Here is a 22807-nt window from a genome sequence, read left to right as displayed (position 1 = left end):
TAGAGTAATGGAAATAAAAACAAAAATAAACAAATGGGACCTAATGAAACTTAAAAGCTTTTGCAAAGCAAAGGAAACTACAAACAAAACGAAAAGACAACCCTCAGAATAGGAGAAAATATTTGCAAACGAATCGACCGACAAAGGATTAATCTCTAAAATATATAAACAGCTCATGCAGCTCAATATTAAAAAAACAAACAACCCAATGAAAAAATGGGCAGAAGGCCTAAGTAGACATTTCTCCAAAGAAGACATACAGATGGCCAAGAAGCACATGAAAAGCTGCTCAACATGACTAATTATTAGAGAAATGCAAATCAAAACTACAATGAGGTATCACCTCACACCAGTTAGAATGGGCATCATCAGAAAATCTACAAACAAGAAATGCTGGAGAGGGTGTGAAGAAAAGGGAACCCTCCTGCACTGTTGGTGGGAATGTAAATTGATACAGCCACTATGGAGAACAGTATGTAGGTTCCTTAAAAAAAACTAAAAATAGGGCTTCCCTGGTGGCGTGGTGGTTGCGAGTTCGCCTGCCAATGCAGGGGACACGGGTTCGTACCCCGGTCCGGGAGGATCCCACGTGCCGCGGAGTGGCTGGGCCCATGAGCCATGGCCGCTGAGCCTGCGCGTCCGGAATCTGTGCTCCACAACGGGAGAAGCCACGACAGTAAGAGGCCCGCGTTCCACACACACACACACACACACACACACACACACACACACACACCTAAAAATAGAATTACCATATGACCCAGCAATCCCACTACTGGGCATATACCCAGAGAAAACCATAATTCAAAAAGACACATGCAAAAAAAAAAAAAGAGAGACGAAAAAGACACATGCATCTCAATGTTCACTGCAGCACTATTTACAATAGCCAGGTCATGGAAGCAACCTAAATGCCCATCGACAGACGAATGGATAAAGAAGATGTGGTACATATATACAATGGAATATTACTCAGCCATAAAAAGGAACGAAATTGGGTTATTTGCAGAGACATGGATGGATCTAGAGACTGTCACAGAGAGTGAAGTAAGTCAGAAAGAGAAAAACAAGTATCGTATATTAACACATGTATGTGGAATGTAGAAAAATGGTACAGATGAACCGGTTTGCAGGGCAGAAATTGAGACACAGATGTAGAGAACAAACATATGGACACCAAGGGGGGAAAGTGGTGGGCGGGGGGCTGGTGGTGGGATGAATTGGGAGATTGGGATTGACATATATACACTAATATGTATAAAATGGATAACTAATAAGAACCTGCTGTATAAAAAAATAAAATCCAAAAACTCAAAAAATATTTAAAAATAAATAAATAAATAAAAATATGCTGATTTATGTAGGATAAACAGGCATAAAAAGGAGAGGAGAGAAATAAAGCAAAAGTGGGAAAATGTTAGCAACTGGGGCTGACGGAAGTTCTTTGTTGTACTCTTCTAATCCTTCTGATGTTTGAAATTATTTCAAAAAATAAGTTAAAAAAATGTTTAAGATGAATATATGATTTCTGCCACTAAGCATCTTATAAACGACTGGGAAAGATAATACATTCTAACAACTACAATTAAGAGCTCTATAGTAGAAATATGGTCAAGTTTGGAAGAAGACGACATTGTTTTCCTCAGGAATTATCAGAAGTGGATTCACAGAGAAAGGTGACCTGGACCTTGAAGGATGGGTTAGAAAAGTAGTCTACATTTACATCTAAAAATGATGTATAGTGAATCCCTGATTTATCTAAGCATACATTTATCAGAATATGGTAATCTTGACAAAAAGAAAAAAAAGAAAAAGAATCTGTGGAAATAAAATTACTATGACCCACCTACAGTATCTACGTATTAGAAGGCAGTTGTTCTCCAGAACTACACGGTACACAGCTGATGCTGCAACTGTATTTACAAACCTGCCCAAATCAGAGGTTTACATGTAACTCTGTTTGTTAGTCAGCTTCAACCAAGACCAGGGCCTGATCAGCTGTACTTCCTACCCAATCACCCGGGGCTGCTGAGACAAGTACAAAATCTGTTTCTCAGAATTCAAGGGCTCTCTGTGTGTTTCTTTTAGCCAAAACTGTGAAAAGCCATGAATTCAACAGGACAAGTAAGGCCCGTAGTTGAAGCAATTAAAACTAGGCATTTTCAAGGCAAGGTTAGACTAATTCAAGGACTGACGTGGTGAGAAAAGATGCAAGGAAACAAACAGCCAAAAGTGGAGTCACTTGGCCTCCAAATGAGGGGTGAGCCCACCCTCAGTGTGACCCAGGGATCAGGAGAGTGGCACGCTTGCCCGCCCACAGCAGGCTGGCGAGCATGCCCATTAGCTGGAGTCTGAATCAAAGAAGGTCAGCTCAGGCCCTTCCCTCGGCTCTATGCCCTGACTCTCTCGGGGGGGATACAGTGAGCATATCCTCCTCCTTGAGTCATGGAAAAGTTACGGGTCACCTCCTATGAAAGGTCATTTTCAATCTGACCTTCCCCATCAGCATGGGACTTGGCACTGTGCTCAGCCAGGGCTGAGCAGAAAAGGATTTTAGGGTCCTTTCAGTTCCCTGTGGATTCTCCTTGTAATTCCAGACATGCTCTGTTTTCACTAACCTTCATCTGTCCTGTGTCCTAAAGATGAACCAGAACAGGGAGGATCCACACAGTAGGGCGCTGACAGCTGCCAAGGCCCACCCCCCACCCCCACCCTACAGCGAACACAGAGACCAGAGGAATTCACAAACAGGTCTCATCACGGAAGTGTTCACTATAATCTTAATAGCAGGCCTATGTTTTACCCCTTTTTCCAGGTACTACAGCACCTAACACATAAATACTCTGTGCTAATAAATTTATTGGTGTTGATACTGTTAATAAACAATTTTAAGAAGTGAGAAGTCTTATTAAACTTCTACTAAAAAATGATTTGTTTCCTACGAGTACATATTTGCAACTGAAGTACATGATTTTTGAGTTAAGAGAAATATCTTCCTCATTTCTAGAAATAAAAATTCTTCTATGTTGGTAGATTTAACATTTTACTTACCCTCAAAGTACATTTACTGGAAATATGATGGAAAATAATAGTGCTTTGGTAAGAAAATTATACAAAATACTGACCACCGAAATAACACATTTTCTGAATATTAGGTTTTAAGTCAACCCCCCCAAAGCCTTACTTGACCTAATAATCACCAGCCAGGGCAGTAAGCAACCTGGAAGCAGGGGAAATGTGGTCGTGTCCAGCTAGAAAGGATGGGGAACACCAGCAGTGGAAAATACTCTGCACAAATGACCTGTGACAGAATGTTAGGCACGCTGTGAAACCCCCTGTATGTACAGGACTCTGAAACTGCTCTGTGGTTTGGAAAGTCAAAGTCAGATTCTTCCGTCAATGAAACTTTGCTCCTGCTTTCAGTGTCAGTAACAATGGTTTAAAACAACAACAACAAATACTGCCCACAAAACACTCCCTTTTTAAAAAATTGTTCATCTTTTGGCCGTGACACAAGGCATGTGGGACCTTAGTTCCCCAACCAGGGATCGAACCTGTGCCCCTGCAATGGAAGGGCGGAGTGCTAACCACTAGACTGCCAGGGAATTCCCAAAACACTCCCTTTGACATGAAATTTGTACCCAGAAGTCACCCAGAGCTCATTCGTTCAGTGCTGATGAGTCTGCTTCCCTTTCAGCAAGCCTCACATTCAGGAGCTTCTCTTGGAGAGTGAGACTGAAGTTGAGATTTTTTTCAAGAACATATATTTGGTGGCTTTCTTCACTTTAAGCACCTAAGTCAAGTAAAATGTATATTGGCCACTTTAAGGTTATATGCTTTACCAAAACTTTAAGTCTACTGATTCAAAACACACACTTGGATTAATAAGCAGTTTATCATAGTTCTTGGAGATAAAATGAAATATTAAACTTTGGAATATTAAGAAGTAAAACAGACCCAACGATTAAAACATCTAATCACAATGTGTGATTTTCCTAAATAGTAGAAACCAACATTCTGGAGCAGTGCTAACTCAAAGGCAGCGGGTCATCAAACTGTTACCGCCTGTGACAAGATCCAGAGTCTGTGCCAGAATGCAATCACCATCAAGAAAATCTCAGAGAAAGTGACTGAACCAAACAGTGTGTTTGCTAACGCGGCTCATCTATATTCACTGACAGCTTAGAAGTTTGTGGACCCCAGCCGTCTAACTTGTGCTAGGATACGAAAGGGCTCTTTGAAGGAAAATGCAGACACAATCATAAATTTTCACAAAACATTTACAACATGTAAATACCTGTTCCTGCAGGTCGTAGTCATAGCTGTCATGCAGCAGAAGACTGAGGACGTATCGAGTATAAATCATGGCATCAATGCCACATTTCTCTAGCTCTTGTCCCAGCCAGGTCTGCACTGGACCCAAAGCATGAAGCAGAGACATTTCAGAGACAGATACAGGGCCTGGATAAGAGCTTGAGGAGCTTTCAGATGGTAAACCATCCACAACAACTGTACAGATAGGGCGCATGAATTTAGGTTGCTGACATCCTTAAAATGCGGAGCATTTTCTGCAGTGATGTTCTGTTGGTATCTGGAGGGGATTTTCACTCCAGTAAAAAGGAGAGATGCTTGACATCTAGGGTAAGCATTTATTTTTGCTGGCAGTCAGCCATCTAGAACTGAATTTCCCTCTTCAGGCATGACCAATGAATCAACATCCTGATAGCAACATACATGTAGATGTGATTTTCTACTGTAATTTCACATTGAGGCCAAATGTAAGTCTCCAGCAGAACCTACAAAAACAAGAGAGAAAAAAAGGTATGCGTTATGTATAGATATAAACTACATTACTGATCTTTTGAAATAAATCCAAATGAACCATTCCTCTTTATTAAAATACCTTTGGTATCTTGGAACATTATTATTATTATTATTTTTACTGTAATCGTTCACATTTTAAACTAAGTGACATTTTAAACTTTTTAAAGCTTAGTATCATTTAAAAGTAAGGAAAACTCAGAAATTTGTATTTTTGTACTCATGCTCAATTATACTGATGTCTATTTTGCTATGTCTCAAGAGACTGGACTTGTAAAATTTTGCTATGCTGAAAGAACTTATCTCGTAACAAATCACAACCTCATTTTAAAGTAAACCAGAAACAAGCAGCTGAACGGTAATTTCATTGAAACACTGGTAAAAAAAAAAATTAGTCCCATAAATTTAAGTTCTACATAGGTAATCAACTTTTGTATGGCTAAAAACTTTGGACTGCTCATCACTTATTTCATAAAAATTAAGATGAAAGACATTTGTCTTATAGCCCTGCCAGGCTATACTGTTATATCTATTTTAACCTTTCTTCTTATATACCTAGGTTGACTTTCTGATTACTTGTGACAGATGCCACTCTTTTCCACTAAATTAACATACTTTCAATATGTCATACTAATCTAACAATGGCTTTATTGAGTCATAATATTCTTTATGCTAGAGTTCTGATTAATTTATACCACTAGAAAATGAAAACTAACATAGTGATAGGTAAATCTCATTGGATCAGCTTTTGCATGAAATTTAGCAGATAATAAGAGAGTTACAAAAATGACTTTTTAAAAAGTATTCATAATTATTTTTAGTAAGAGCATCAAGTCAGAAAGACAGACACTCTTCACCAAAGATTTAACGCTCAGTTTCTTGCACTTCATCTAGAACTACACACTGAATGTTACAAACATTAAATATAAAGAAAACATATTTAAATCCACCACAGGATGAAGTTACTAGATTAATGTATCACTAATATGTATTCTGCTACTTCCTAAAATCTTCTCTATAATTCTTTTCTGAATTATAAAAACTAGATAAATTAAAGCAAAGATTTTCTATAATGTTTACTTGCTGAAATTTTCCAGCTGACTCTCAAAATGAAAACATTTTCCATAAATTGTTTAATACGTGTGGATTTCAAAAGATGCCAGACAGGTCATCAGTTAAACAATACATTCACTTCTGGGGACATCAGCTGAAGCGAGTGGACAGCCAGTACTCATTCAGCGAAGGCCGCACCAAGACCGTGGGGAGACATGAAGCGGTGGCGGAAGGAAGTAGGTCAGAGAATCTAAGGCAGCGGGAGATCACAGGAAAAGTACCGAGAGCAGAGAGCTGTCCAGAGGAAAACACCAGATATCTGCAAAGGGTTGCTCCTAAGCCTTCAACAGAGTGTTAATCGGGGCATGCATGTGAGGACCCAGCCACGGCACAGGAAAGGGTCATCATAAAGGAAAGGAGGAAACAGGCCCTAAGGCTCAGTGTGGCTGGGGATGGTGCCTGTTTTCTACCAGCCAGACTGGAAAACCTCATAATTCAGGGCACACTAGGTAGAGTGCTCAGAAGGGTCTCGACTTAGTAATGGGGAATAATTAGCCCTACACTAAACACTGCTCTGGACCTGCCTAACAAATCTTAAAATCAAGACCCAAAAGACCAAACTGTTTCCAACTATTTTCACTGTGGCCCCAGAACAAAGCTCAAGGGATAAAAAATATCCACCACCCAAGAAGACAAAATTTACAATGTTTGGCATCCAATCAAAAATTAGCATGCATGTGAGAATTCCCCAGCGGTCCAATGGTTAGGACTCCCACCTCACTGTCGAGGGCCTGGGTTCAATCCCTGGTAGGGGAACTAAGATGCCACAAGACCCGCGGTGGCGGTGCGGCCTAAATAAATAAATAAACAATTAACAGGCATGCAAAGAAATGGGACACAAAGGGAATGAAAATGAGGAGAAAAAAAATAACTGAAACCAATCCAGAATATTCCATATGTTTGAAAAGATATAAAAATCAAACATCTAAAGATGAAAACTACAATGTCTGAGATTAAAAATACAGGATGGGACTAATGGCAGATCAGACATTTGAGAAGAAAAGATTACTGACTCTTAAAGCACACACAAATACAGAACTATACAAAATGAAATGTGGAGAGAAAAAGAAGTTCAAAAAATTAACAGTGCTTCAGTGAGCTGTGCGACAACTTTAAGAAAGTTAACATACATGTAACTGGAAGAGAGAGAGAAGGACAGAAAACAATATTTGAATAATGGCCAAAATTTTCCCAAACTAATGAAAACCAAAACACAGAGATCCAAGAAGTTCAATGAACTCTAAGCACAAGAAACATGTAGAAATCAACACATAATAAAAGTATTCAAACCAGTAATAAAGTCGCCAGAGGAAAAAAAGAAACATTAGGTAGAACAGAACAAAGATACGGATGACATCAGATTTCTTGCTGGAAACCATGCAAATGAGAAGATAATGGGGCAAAAACACTTTATAAAGTATTGAAAAAAAAAAACCTGTCTACTGAGAATCCCGTACTCATCAAAAGTATATTTCAAAACAAAGGTGAAACAAACACTTTTTCAGACATGGAAAAGCTGAAAGAATTCATCACCAGCAATCCTGCCCTAAAAGAAATGTCAAAGGAAGTCCTTTAGGCAGAAGGAAAATGATAGGACAAAATGTCCTATCCACACAAAGGAACAAAGAGCACCAAAAACATTAACTAAAATTTTCTTGTTATTTAAGTATCTTTAAAAGATAACTGAGGGACTTCCCTGGCAGTCCAGTGGTTAGGACTCCGCGCTTCCAGTGCAGGGGACGTGGGTTCTATCTCTGATCAGGCAACTAAAATCCTACATGCCTTGCTGCATGGCCAAAGATTTAAAAAGAAAGAAAGAAAGAAAGAAAATAAGATAACTGACCGTTGAAACAGAAACAACAACGTATTATGAGGTTTATAACATATGTATAAATAAAATGTATGACAACAAAAGCATAAAGACCAGGAGTGGGACACTGGAACACTATTATAACGTTCTTATACATCACATGAAATGGTATGTTATCTCTTGAAGACTGTGATAAGATAGCTGTTAATAATCATAATAAATTTAAATGGCTTAAACAACCAATTAAAAGGCAGAGATGGGTCTTAAAACAAGTCCCAATTACAATATAGTAAAAATTCTACAATAAAAGTAAAGTCACAAATAGGTTAAGTAAAGGATAGGACTTCCCTGTGGTCCAGTGGTTAGGAATCCACCCGCCAGTGCAAGGGACACAGGTTCGAGCCCTGGTCCGGGATGACCCCACACGCTGCGGAGCAGCTAAGCCCACGATCCACAACTGCTGAGCCTGCGTGCCACCCCTACTGAAGCCCAAGTGCCTAGAGCCCGTGCTCCGAAACAAGAGAAGCCACCCCGGGGCTACCCTGGTGGCTTAGCAGTTGAGAGTCCACCTGCCGATGCAGGGGACACAGGTTCGTGCCCTGGTCTGGGAAGATCCCACATGCCGCGGAGCGACTAGGCCCGTGTGCCACAACTACAGAGCCTGCACTCTAGAGCCCGCGAGCCATAACTACTGAAGCCCGCGTGCTGCAACTACTGAAGCCTGTGCACCTGGAGCCTGTTCTCTGCAACGAGAAGACACCGCAGTGAGAGGCCCACACACCGCAGTGAGGGGTTGCCCCCACTCACTGCAGCTAGAGAAAACCTGCACGCAGCCAAAATAAACAAACAAATGCTTTCCCACGAATAAATTTCCAGGCCCAGTTGGCTTAAAGGTGAATTCTACCGGATATTTAAAGAAAGTATAATGCCAATTCTATACAAACTCTTCTCAAAAATTGAAGAGGAGGGAATATTTCCCAAATCATGTTAAGAGGCCAGCATTATCCTAACATAAAAACCAGACTGAGATATTATAAGAAAACTACAGACCAATATGGCTCATGAACACAGATGCAAAAATTCTAAACAAAATTTTAGGGAATTGAATCCAACAATATACATCAGATCCAGAGAGTACCGAGGTATCAGAAGAATGTCTTTAACGAAATGTATATAATTGTCTTTGCCAGAGAACTTCTAAAAATTAGTTTCGCTGAGAACAACTTTGTATAAGGCTTTTTTCCATTATTTAAATGCATAAAGGCCTTAAAAATTCACATATGACAGATCTGGTTCACTGTTAAGACTGATAAAGAAAAACTGTTTCAGTTTACTATGTTTACTTTAAAACATGGTATCAACCCAACCATGGGATTCTCTCTGTTGTCATTAAGAGATTTAGACAAATGAAAGGATTCAAGAAGTAGGTGAGATGCAGGAAAAAAAGCAAAAACACATTGAACGCCCATGATCTCATCAAAGGCAGTTAAGACCTTCCCTTGCATCACTACCCCTAACAGAACTCCTGCTGTGACTTGTTCAATAGCTGATGCCATATAATTTTTAAATTGTCCTTATCCCTAGAGTCATTAGTGACTATAGTTTGTTTTTACTCTCTACACAGAACAGACTCAGAGGACTGAGGAAAAGAGAGGAAAGGCTGGTGAGTCTGGGAGCATCAGTCTATGTTATCATCTGGGCAGCATCTGTAACTGGACACCAATAACAAGGGTCTGAGACAGAAGCACCCCAAGCTGGCTTCCTCCTGTACCATGACGACAGGTCTAAATGTTCCTGGAGCTCAAGACTGTCCATTCTCCTTACTGTGAACCTAAACTGTTAACAGATGGCCCAGGTATAAATATTGGGTCACAACTAAGCTTCCCCTCCCCTAGGCTGCAAGCCTTTGGTAGCAGAGTGAACAGTGACCGAATGAGAGACTCTTTATTTCTAGTTCTGAACTGTTTCAGAAATAGAATTATCTGTTTAAGTTACTTCAGGTGTGATCCACCACGTGGCCAAAACAATGGAGGGATCTGACAAGCACATGCAAAACCCACTTAACATCCACCTGGCAAGTTCAAGAACATGGCTGACAAACACCCATATGTCAAACTCTGTCTATTCATCTTCACACTCATTCCAAATGTGAAGTTTAATCAGTATGAAGTTAAACTGCATTTTAGTTTAACTTCTCTAAAAGTTTTAAAGAAAAAGCACCACCATATACATTCAAAGGTTCTTCATTTTGTTTCATTTTTTCAACTTTTCCTTCTACAAAGGTTTACGCTGAGAAAAAAGGACCTTCAAATTGTCTCGAGCATCTTTCTCCCACGTAAAATTAACGCAAATCATCCTAAAGACTGGGCTGTATAAATGATAATTTTAAAGGTCCAACAATAATACACTTATTTTAGAATTTCTCTTGTCTTTTTTACTTTAAATTTTAAATGGTTTCTATTAAGGATACCAAAAAATATATATAGCTGATTAATGCCCATGGAAGCGTGCATCTTCTTTAATAAAGGAAAGCAGGATGGTAGAGTGCAAAGTGCACCAGCCCAGCAGTCCAAAACATGTAGGTTTTTGTAGTCAGTATCACTTCCACTACTGAATAGCTGGGTTTTCTGCCCGTAACTCATCTGTAAAGGAGAATAATAAATACTTGCTCTCCCTGCCTCTCAACTTCTCGCAAGGTTGTTCCAATGAGCAAGTGAGAAATGCATCCAAGTATTGATATTTGTGGCCTTTGTATGTCACAAAATGTCACACCAATGGAAGGTGCTGTTATTACAAGCTACTCCCCTCAAATTGTTTATATTTGCTCACTCTAACAGGGTTCTTCACTGATATGATTATCTGAAGAACAGTAATTATGTAAAATACATTTGGCTTCTAATACAAAAAATAATTTCCTCGCTATCCTTAAAAAAAACACAAAACTATAAAATCACCTTCATTTACAATAAAAATCTAGTTTTAGTCATACCAAAGCCTTTCCTCTTTTTAAGTAACAGTTTGGTCTCTACTACAAATTCCAGTGTGGCGCTGCTAAGAACTCGAGGTGGCGAGGTGCAGAGGATGAACACAGACACACCACGGCTGCTGTTTCCTGTCTTTTGGAATGTGCACGTCTGCAGAGTCTAACCCTCTGCATTTAAGCCGCACTAGCCCCAAACAGTACGGACTCAGAAGCTCAGCACACACCGCTTTCCTTCTGTGGCCTAGTGTGCAATTTCTAGACATTTTAAGGACTCTAGAATTAAACATAGCCCTGCTGGTGAATGAAAATCACCCCCCAAAGACTCGGGGATGGATGAAAGCCTCCAAGCCCAGTATTAATGTGAGCCTGGAAGTGAAAGCGCAGTGAGGGGGGAACATCTGTCAAGCCCCGCCCACGTCGATGACACCCCCCACACACACACACCCCTCCACCCCCGCAAGAAACCCCGTGTCACCCTCAGTCTCCAGGAGTGAGGGCCCTGGGGCCTGTGGTGCTTATGATGAGACCTGGAACTAGAATAACACACTGAATTCTAAAACTGAAAGCATTTACTTCTTTATCTAGTCCACATGTTTTCAGAGTGATAATTAGTCACAAATGATGTGTCTATTAAAGAGAAAAAACAGATCTAGGTACTGAAGTTATTACATAAGTACTTTTTCAACAATAGCCAGACAAAACATAGTAATGCCACAATCTTCAAATGAGTAATTTAGTAATGAAGTGGGATTTTTTGGGGGGGAGGGGGCAGGGTGCTGAGGGGTGGCGGTTTTTTTAAAATAAATGTATTTATCTTACTTATTTATTTTTGGCCGCGTTGGGTCTCCGTTGCTGCGTGCGGGCTTTCTCTAGTTGCGGTGAGCGGGGGCTACTCTTTGTTGCAGTGCGCAGGCTTCCCATCATGCCGGCTTCCCTGCTGTGGAGCAGGGGCTCCAGGCATGCAGGCTTCAGTAGTTGTACCAAGTGCGCTCAGTAGTTGTGGCTCGTGGGCTCTAGAGCGCAGGCTCAGTAGTTGTGGGGCACGGGCTTCGTTGCTCCGCGGCATGTGGGATCTTCCCGGATCAGGGCTCAAACCCGTGTCCCCTGCACGGGCAGGTGGATTCTTAACCACTGCGCCACCAGGGAAGCCCCTGAGGGGTGGTTTTGAAGAAGCTCATTGATCTTCCAAAATCTCATCCCCTATGTAACAATGTGCTAAGAAATGTACTGCCATCTTTTTATACTCTTGGTAACACCACATACATTACTGAAAATAATTCAAGTGACAGCTCCCATGAGTGCCCTTAAATAGCTGTAAGAGACACACGCTCAATCTATAGCTCAGTTTCCTTAGTGCTCAAGTAGAGCAGACATGTGGCAGACATATTAAGGTACTTCCCTTCATTTTTGGTAATATATTGTACATATTTTTAGGTTTGCTCAAAACTCATAAAAATTATTTCAAAAAGCATAATGTCTTTCTGACACGGTACGTACAGTATTATTTGTGGACTGTTTTCTCAATTTACTTGTGTTACAGCACAGCTGATGATAAAGAGCACCGGAGAGCAGACAGTTGTAAATCTGGCTTCTTCGGGCAAAATGTACTGAATAAAATGTAGAACTTGTGAAGAAATATCTGTGCAGCTCTGTTCAAGCAATATATTCACTTGCTGAAGCATTCTTTTAGTCTCAGAACACTTCTTCTTTCTGCTCATACATAATTTTATTATAAAAGTTTTTTAAAGTATTTTTAAATATGAAAACAGAAGGGCACCCATACACAGTTTCTCTACCCGAATACAATTCACTGTTAGTATCCCGGTGTGATTATCGGTGTTTTCTCCTTTGCGAGGAACTTAACGTTTTCCATTACTCCAACATGTTGAAAACGAACGTGTGCTTTTGCACCCGGCACGCTTCCCCCAGCACTACGGCACCCCAGGGTCGTTCTACCATCTTACTACGTTGTCAGACACACTAGTCACCAGTCACACGTGGCTACTTAAATTTAAATTAAAAATCAGTTCCCCAGCCACACCAGCCACATTGCAAGTGCTCAACAGCCACACACGTGGCTAGCGGCTCCTGTGCAAATATAAAGCAGAGCACACTCCCATCAGCACGGTCCTACTGGACGACGCTGGCAATGACTATGTCGGGCTGAACCAAGAACTGTTAGCTCTTTTCACGAGTTCACGTGTCCCTCCTCACGTGCCTGCAGACCGTACGAGACACTCTTCCTTGTATACGCGGAAGGTAGGGTGCCCATCACAGCTATTTTGAGAGAACACTGTGCCCGAGAGGAACCGTGTGGGGGAACTGCAACAGACTGACCTTTATGTCTGAGAGGCCTCCAATGTCAACAAGTCAAATCTCGTCACGGTAGAGCGCAGTCATGGAAGGTTTAACGACGACGCCAGGCTGTACAGAACGGCAAGAAGCTTATCAACCAAGCAAAAAGAAGACTGAGAACAAAGAGAAGAGAGGGCCAACGGACAGAATTGGGAGGAAAGGTTATTGAGTCCGCAGAGGGCAGATGGGCTGCAGAAACCACCCCCAAATCGCCGCAGCTGAACACAAAGGTCTGTTGTCCTGCTCGTGCTACGTGTCCATCCCAGGCTGGCAGGGGCGCTGGGCACAGCCACTCGGCAGAAGCACGCTGGGCCACAGGATGACCACGGCCGCCAGTCCCGAACGCTGACAGCTCAGGAGTGAGAGAAAAAGAAGATCTGCACCGAAGTGTGTACCGGCGCTTTGAAAGCTTCCTCCTGGAAGTGAGTCACTCACACTCCACCAGTCAAACCAAGTCTCGTGGCCTCACTTCACTTCCACAGGTGGGGAGACGCACTCCTCTCACAGGCTGGGAAGGAGAGGGGGAGCAGGAGCAGGCGTCAGTGGCCCTAATGACGACTTCAAGGGGCAAGAAACATGGGACTCTTCATAAGAAACAACGCTAAAGGCTAACATTGTTGAAACCAGCCGTCTGGTAAACTTGGATGGAATATTCAAAGGCACAGATCAATTAAAACACTGCAAAAGAAAAATAATCCATACAGAAGAGACTAAACTAACATGCTCAGAAAGGTTTCGGAAGGCATGAACACCACTGCGACATTAACACCTAAGTGGCGTGGCGTCGGGTCCTGCCCCATCTCCTGTAAGAAGCCTTCTCTACGCACGGCCAGGCCACACGGCTCTCTCCCTGCGACACTGAGGGCTTTTGCTTCCTCATCACCCTCGCCTTCCAATGACCTCCATTCACAGGACTCTCCGACTGCCTCCCTGCGTGTGGGTTCCCTCAAATGAGGCTGAAAGGTTTCTCAGGGCCAAACTGTGACATACTCCAGGTACTAGTCAGCGGAATGCTTAGGCCCTGGCAGGTGATCAAAACTGCGTCTAGCCAAATACTTTCCAAATCTAATGGGGGGAATGAACTCCGAAGGAGAAAGTTTGGGAAATAAAACAATATTCATAACACCAGCAGAGGGCGGGGAGGGTTGAGGAGGGACTCAACTCTAGTCAAGTTCTAAACCCCGCGGAAGCGGGTAACCCTCTAAGCCAGGGCTCTCGCTCATTCTCTCACCACCCACACACCTACTGGAGGCTTACTGTGTACCAGGCACTGTGCACGGTGTTAATGACACACAGACAGCGACCCTCGGGGATTTTCCTTCGGTGTCACCACCCTGAACTAGTGGGCTTTGGTCTTCATCCTTAGGTAACCAATTTGGACTTCTTCCCACTGAAACCCACTGCCCTCCCCTTGACCTGGTATGGTACTTCTGCAAATTATGCCTTCACTCTATTTTTAACTGGTCCTTTTTCACTACAAATTTCATGAAAAAATGGTTAAAATGCTCAGTATTCATCAAAGGCCTACATTACCTGCAACTGTCTTTTCATAATTCTTCAATTTGGGTGTCCACAGGATTTTCACATAAAGAAAAGCCTTTGAAGGGGAAGGGTAAAGGGTGTTAAGATAGAAATAGGAAAGAGAACATAGAAAAGAGAAGATATGTCTGAAATAGGAAGACTCTGGCTTTTATATTCTACTACTCTCACAAATTTCCTAAATAATATTTGCCAAGCAAACCAGAGAAGAGAGTGCACTCATACAATAAGATAGTTATACACATACATACAATCTTTGCCTGTTAGTTTCAGATCTCAGTGCATCAATTTGGAACACAAGGTATTGCGCTTTTCTCTTTAGTAGGTAGCCTGGCTCCAGAGCCAATTTATGGCCAGAAGAGACTATCCACAGAGAATCTATAACCTAACCTACAGCCCTATCACTGAAGACAGGACCAAGGGCTAAAAGCTGGTCGTGTACACCTGTTTAGCCATGTAACTGGAAAACAATATGGAAATGGAAAATCAGACCTACAGTCTCTTCCCCATCTAGAAGTGTGTCAAGTCCCAGGAAATGAATAAGGCTCCATTTAAAAATAACGTAATCAATAAATCTAGTGTGGGACACGAGTTCCTTCTGTGCAAATAAGAACAACTGCATATCAGATTAAGAAATTCCATTTTTACTACAGGTTATCAGAAATGAACTGATAAGTGTATATTCTCCAGTGACAAATAAAATGAATTTTTTCATAAATGTAGGATTGTTCTTATAGATAAGAATACTACTTGATAGTAACAGTAACTAGCAGGTGTCTTAAATTGCAGGCATGTAACAGACCTGGGTCAATACCTATGTTTAAAAGATAAGAAAAAAGGAAGAACCAACTATATGAAGATAAAGTATAGGTGAAAGCACTCAGTTCTACATAAGAATCAGAAGTACTAAACAGACTTCCATTAAAGCAAAACAAATGAGATGTAGATCAAGTGTGTAATGAGAATGCATAAAAGGGAAGAGCTCTCCATCCGGCTTGGATGAATCCCCCTCTACTGACTGCGCTGGTGTCAAATGCTTACGGAAATGAAAGTCTGGATCAGCCTCTATGTTCTTACAGTTTTAACTGGGCTGAATATTAAGGAGATGAACTGCTTATGCAAAGTAACACTGCTTTATTTCTAACTTTTACTTGACTGGCAGTTATTTGCTGATTCATACTCATCTGTTAATATTTCTGGTTTGAAAAGCTGAACTGCTTTTCAAAGGTTATAATTTCTTTGCAGGTTATCACAGTACAGTAACCAATGAGGTGTTTAGTTCAAGATCTATTAGATGTCAGAATTCTTTAGCAGGGCTACAAAACGATAGTTTTTATGCCTTCAAAAAAGTCCTGGGCTTCCCTGGTGGCGCAGTGGTTCAGAGTCCGCCTGCCGATGCAGGGGACACGGGCTCGTGCCCCGGTCCGGGAAGATCCCACATGCCGCAGAGCGGCTGGGCCTGTGAGCCTTGGCCACTAAGCCTGCGCGTCCAGAGCCTGTGCCCCGCAATGGGACAGGCCACAACAGTGAGAGGCCCGCGTACTGGGGGAAAAAAAAAAAAAAAAAAAAGTCTTATGGAGATTTTTTTAAATGCCCTTTTTCCTTAAAAGGGGAAAACTTCACGTCACACAGTTTATAGGATAAAAAAAAACGCATGAAGCCATTTAGGTCAAAAGGGAAGGGGAAACATATACACTTACATCTGAAATAAAGAAAGTGTAAAAGATTACAAACCAGCTACCAAACAAAATCCAAAAATCAAAACATAGTTCACTATTACGAAATTCTAGAAAGCTTTTAGAAGAACTGTTGGAAAAGTGATGGAACAACTAAATTTTAGAAACCTAAAAACTTCAATAGGACAAACTTAAATTGATCTTCACTCTAAGAAATGCAAATTTTCACTAGCCCAAAGCAAGTTTATTTGGAAACAAAAAATTAAAACAAGTAGATTTTTAGAATTGTTGAAAATGCAAAAAGCTCTAACATGATGAAACCCATTTCGTCAAGGATGAAACATTTTATCAAGTAAAATACTAGATCATTGTGTACTAAAATAATTTTTCAAAGTGATACTGTTGCTTGCCAAAATGTCTGTGCATAAAAATTTTACAGCTTTCAACTTCTCACCTCAAAACTACAAAGTGATCTATCTTCTGAGTTTCAATGAGTGGGGGAAAAAAATGGCCTGAAATTCTACAACTTGCTGGTAAGACAGTGGGTCAATTCTTTTTTGTAGTTACTATTAAAAGCCATAATCTAAGTAATACATATTACAAGTCTCTAAAATGAACTTAGATAATAAGCAATACTTTGGTGATGTTTTAGTATCTGTTAATAAGAGATATCTAATTCAGTATAAAAATTTTATATGGATTATCTGACTCATATCCAACTAGTTATAAATTTTAAAGAATCAGAATAAAATTCTCTTTGATCTTGCAAAAAGATATATATTTGAGAACTCAAAATATGTTCAAAGTACATAATTTCATTTTGCATTCATTAATTATTCAATATATGCTTCAAAGATTAAATCAAGTTTTTAGATGTGATTTTTTAGCTTTAAAAATGATCTTTGGGCTTCCCTGGTGGCGCAGTGGTTGGGAGTCCGCCTGCCGATGCAGGGGACACGGGTTCGTGCCCCGGTCCGGGAAGATCCCACGTGCCGCTGAGCGGCTGGGCCCGTGAGCCGTGGCCGCTGAGCCTGCGCGTCCGGAGCCTGTGCTCCGCAACGGGGGAGGCCACGACAGGGAGAGGCCCGCGTACCGCAAAAAAAAGATCTTTTTTTTTAGCTTTAAAAATGATTTTTTTCAACTTTTAATTTTTATTTTATATTGGAGTATAGCCGATTAACAATGTTGTGACGGTCTCACGTGCACAGCAAAGGGACTCGGCCATGTATACACACGTATCCATTCTCCCCCAGACTCCCCTCCCATCCAGGCTGCAGAGTTGAGCAGAGCTCCCCGTGCTCTACAGTAGGTCCTCGCTGGTTATCCATTTTAAATACAGCAGCGCGTACCTGTTGATCCCAAACTCCCCGACTATCCCTCCCCTATCCTCCCTCACCCCCAACCGTAAGTTCCTTGTCTAAGTCTGTGAGTCTGTTTCTGTTTTGTAAATAGGTCCATTTGTATCATTTCTTTTTAGATTCCCCATTATCATACCGTATTTCTTTCTCTGCCTGACTTACTTCACTCAGTATGACAATCTCTAGGTCCATCCATGTTGCTGCAAATGGCATTATTTCATTTTTTTAATGGCCGAGTAATATCTCATTGTGTTTACATACCACTAGATGTGACTCTTAACAGACAATAGTTACAGCCCCTAGGAAGCTATTTAAATGAACAGTGTCATCATTTAAAAGATAACCTGCTACAGTTTCCCCAAGGTGTATTCCAGGTGATATAAAAATGTATTACTTTTGTTATAGAACTTCTTTTTGCATAAATTAGGGAAATACCAGAGCTGAAACAAAAGCAGGTTTGTTTATTTTAGGACATCTTGAACTTTTAATATGGTAATGTGCCTGTGGAACCTCCCTGAAGGAAACAAAGTAGACAGCATTTTCCATACTTGTTAAGGATCCTTTCTGTGTTCCTCAGAATATGCTTTGGTAAACATAATCTTCTAACTAGAAAGAATTAACATTTTCTCTAAGGTCCACATTATAAACAAGACATAGATCACCTAGGGACCTTACAGTCTCAATTTCCCAGGGTTGAAAAGTTAAACTGAAGATACAGTTTTAGGAATGAGATCATTAAGTATATATCCTTCTCCTTTTCTTTAAATAATCTGCATAAATTGTACTGTTCTATACAGTAAAATCAATCAGTACTCCATTTTTTAATAGTATCAAACTTCCAGAATCTCCCTTTTCCCCTGGGCTTGCCTCATCCTCATTTATTATCTTTGATTACATACACCTGGAGGCTCTTGACTCCTCAATGCATTCTCTTCATTCACTACAAGGGCAGGGTCCACTGTGACCTACCTACCTACATGACATGCGCAGCATCAAGGCAGGCACCTGAATATTTAACGCGGGTGCCTACAGCCACTGAAATGGTCTTGAGTTGTTCCTATTTCACAGAACAACCAAGCGATTTTGTAGTGGATCAAGACAGACGTCTGACAACTGGATGTTCATAGCAGAGCCACCACCAAGAGTGAATCCAACTGACCAGTGGATCTACAATGGAGGAAAGAGGATGGTGCCCTGAGGGCACACTCCTGGGGCTGGTGGAGACTCAAGCTAAACGAGAAGTACCTGTATTTAACAAACTTTGCCTGGATGTCAGGCACAGCTGCTAAAAAATTTAGAAATGCTACCGAATTTAAGTGTACTTTGACGCATTCCTGAATCTGGGAACATGCTGAGAAGCCCTACTACACTTGGAGCCCAAGTGACTACTTACGTATGGAATTCTCCCTAGATCAGTGAAATAAACATACTCTTGGAACCTAAAATATAAGTACTTTAAAGACAGGTTAGGGCTTCCCTGGTGACACAGTGGTTAAGAATCCGCCTACCAATGCAGGGGACACGGGTTCGAGCCCTGATCGGGGAAGATCCCACATGCTGCGGGGCAACTAAGCCCATGCGCCACAACTACTGAGCCTGTGCACTAGAGCCCGTGAGCCGCAACTACTGAAGCCCGTGCGCCTAAAGCCCGTGCTCTGCAACAAGAGAAGCCATGCGCCACAACTAGAGAAAGCTGCGCACAACAACAAAGAACCAAAGCAGCCAAAAGTAAATTAAAAAAAAAAAAAAGGTTAACAATGCAACATTCCTGAAAAATATATTTAAAATACTGTACTCAGCCAAGTATGATACTCAACAAAGGTGATACATTTGAGATTGGAATTTTACACTAATTAAAACTCTTCAACAGACTAAAAGACTATGTGTAGAGCCCAATACAGGTCAAAACTCTTTAAAACTTCACAGATATGTTCAAATCATAAGTATTACGTTACAAAGGTAAATGTAAAGGAAGGAAAAAATTAGCAGAAATATTACACAGCATGGTTCAGAAAGGCATATAAACAAAGAGACAAGAAAAATAGTTAACTATCCAAACACTCAACAAAAAAATCAACTTTCAAACAACTCATGTCAAATATGAAATTGAGGGGCTTCCCTGGTGGCGCAGTGGTTGACAGTCCGCCTGCCAATGCAGGGAACACGGGTTCGTGCTCCTGTCCGGGAAGATCCCACATGCCGCGGAGCGGCTGGGCCCGTGAGCCATGGCCGCTGAGCCTGCGCGTCCGGAGCCTGTGCTCCTCAAAGGGAGAGGCCACAACAGTGAGAGGCCCGTGTACCGAAAAAAAAAAAATTGATTATTCCTTTCTTATAGATTCTGGTCAAGTTTTCTGTCATGTGAAATAGCTGATTTGGAGGTCAGTAATGAGTATTCTACTCAGATGAATATGAAATTAAACTCTAAAAAAAAAGAGATGATCATCCCTTGAAATATTTAATAAATTAGAGTAATCTTGTTCTAATGCATCTTTCAGGTGTTACCTAACTACCAGTAATTATAACTACTGGAGTGACTTTTACCTAGAGTTGTGTTATAGACCCTATGAACGTTTATGTTTCAACTATTCGATGGCAATGTTAAACATCTGTGTAAACTTATGCAAATGTCACCAACTACAAATCAATTCTCCTACTTTGACCTCTCAGTCTAATATATCCAACTACCCAGAGAATATTTCCATTTGAACGTAAGTTAGCTAGGCCTCAATTTGTACAAGAATCGCACATACATGCAACTCATTTTTTTAAGATTTTTTTTTTGATGTGGAACATTTTTTTAAAGTCTTTATTGAATTTGTTACAATATCGCTTCTGTTTTATGTTTTGCTTTTGGGCCAGGAGGCATGGGGGATCTCAGCCCCCCGACCAGGGATCAAACCCGCATCCCCTGCACTGGAAGGCGAAGTCTTAACCACTGGACCGCCGCGCACTCATATTTAGCTGTTATCCTTCCTTCAATGTTCTGTCATTCTTTCCCTGAGATAATCTCACATCAATTAATTTCATTCTTCTGCGCTCCCTACATCACCAATCTACTTGGCCTTGCCCTACCACCTGAATCACCACTGTGTATCCTATTATGTTCCAGCAAAATCCCCTTTGTGTCCTCATGTCCCTGGGGGAGGGATGGAGACGAACGAAGCACAGCAGAGCCAACAGCACCCAGGCCTCCTACAGAGCTAGTTAACTAGTGCTCTAGCCTGATGGCTGCTCAGCATCATGGAACTCCGAGAAAGGGTTAACTGAAATAGAAGGCTGCCTCCCCAGGGATCTGTGATCTTTACTAGCAGGGCAACTAAGGTCAGGAAGGGAGATAGTCACTATGAGGGTGAATTTTAGGTGTCAACCTGACTGAGCCGCGGGTGCCCAAATAAATGCGTTTCTGGGCTGTGTCTGTGAGGGTGTTTTCTAGGTGAGATTAGCATTTGAATTAGTAGACTAAGTAAAACAGACAGCCCTCCCCGACACGGGTGAGCCTCACCCAGTCCACTGAAGGCCTGAGTAGGACAGAAGTCTGAGGAAGAAAGAATTCTCTTTCTCTCTGCCCGTCTTTCAACTAGAATACTGGTCTTCTCCCGCCTTCAGACTGAACTGGAGGTCTGGACTACTTCTCCAGCTCCACAATCACATGAAACAGTTCCTTATCTCCCCACCCTCCACCCCACCCCTATTTGGTTCTGCTTCTCTGGAGGACCCTGACTAACACAATCACTTAAGACAGAGTGGGCCTGTCTCTTTCATCTGTCTTCTAGAACGGAGCCTACTAGCGGTATTAACGTTTGCTTTTATTACAGGTAAAACATCTATGCACATAATGCTTTTCAGTTATAAAACACAGAAAGGTACTAAGTACCACCCCACCTAGAACACATCACCATTTATTTGTCCACCTCCCCACCCCACCCCACCCCATCCCGTTACCTCCCCATCCAACAGTGGCTACTAACCTGTGTCATTTCTTTGATTCTTTTAAAAGATAAAACTTGTCACAAATGCAGATTTGCTTAAACAATATATTTTTCAGTTGTATTTATTCTTGAGCTCTGTAAAAATGGTATTACAATGTATATAATCTCCTGGGACTTCCTTTTTTTACTCAGCACGTTTCCAAAATTCACTCATGTCGTATGCAGAAGTTTATTCACTTTTACTATTTTATAATACTCCATTGTATAAATACCATATTTCATTCAATCTCCTGTCAATGAACATTTGAGTTGTTTCCAATTGCTATTATAAACACAACAGCTATGAACAGTCTGGTATATGGCTCTTGGTACACATTTCTCCTGAGGATATATACCCAAAAGTGGGACTGTCAAGTTATAGCATATACAAATGCTGAACTTTGCAACATAATGTAAAATTATTTCCCAAAGAGGTCATACCAGTACTGCACTCCAATCAGCAATGTATGTAAGCTATCCCTTAATCTACATCCTCTCTAATACATGGTACACAGAGACATGAATTTTTGTCATTGCAGTGAATGTAAAAAAAGAAAAATACCTCATGGAGATTTAATTTGCATTTCCCTTATCATTAGTGACAAGCACCTTTTCATATACTTATTGGCTATGATTCCTTGTATCTGAACTACTTGTGCACAGTTTTTACTCATTTCTCTGCTGAATTGTTTCTCTTTTGTGGCCTTCTAGAAGTTCTTCATATAATGGACACTACCATCTCTCACCAGTTACACATGCCAGAAGTATCTTTCCCAGTGTGTGGCTCATCATTTTCTTTATGCTATCCTTTGATAAAAACTTCCAACTTTAATATGCTGAGTTTATCAATCTTCCCTTTTTATGGCTGTGGCACTTTGTGTGCCTTAAAGACTTTGCTACTCAAAGCGTGGTGCATGCACCAGCAGCATCAGCATTCCCTGGGAGCCTGCTAGAAATGCAGACTCTGGGACTTCCCCGATGGCACAGTGGCTTGCGCTCTCCCAGTGCAGGGGGCCCAGGTTCGATCCCTGGCCAGGGAACTAGATCCCATGTGCATGCCGCAACTAAGAGTTCACATGCCACAACTAAGGAGCCCACATGCCTCAACTAAGACCCGGTGCAACCAAATAAATAAATAAAGATTTTTAAAAAGAAATACAGACTCTTAAGACATCACTCCAGAT

General features: G+C 41.2%; 1 protein-coding gene across 3 annotated transcripts in view; it reads right to left on the bottom strand.

Moving 5' to 3' along the window:
- KIAA0232 (KIAA0232 ortholog) overlaps positions 1-22807 on the bottom strand; it is an 87857-nt gene that overhangs the window by 51547 nt on the left and 13503 nt on the right. For all 3 annotated transcript variants that reach the window (XM_067036719.1, XM_059066200.2, XM_067036720.1), the window contains exon 2: positions 4298-4796. In XM_067036719.1, the coding sequence (XP_066892820.1) occupies positions 4298-4528 (231 nt within the window). In that variant the 5' untranslated portion in view covers positions 4529-4796. The remainder of the gene's footprint in view (positions 1-4297; positions 4797-22807) is intronic.

Source organism: Kogia breviceps, chromosome 6 (assembly GCF_026419965.1).
Source record: "Kogia breviceps isolate mKogBre1 chromosome 6, mKogBre1 haplotype 1, whole genome shotgun sequence".
NCBI classification, from domain to species: domain Eukaryota; kingdom Metazoa; phylum Chordata; class Mammalia; order Artiodactyla; family Physeteridae; genus Kogia; species Kogia breviceps.
The sequence above is the reverse complement of the archived record's forward strand: the minus strand, read 5'-3'. Positions and strand labels throughout refer to the sequence as shown.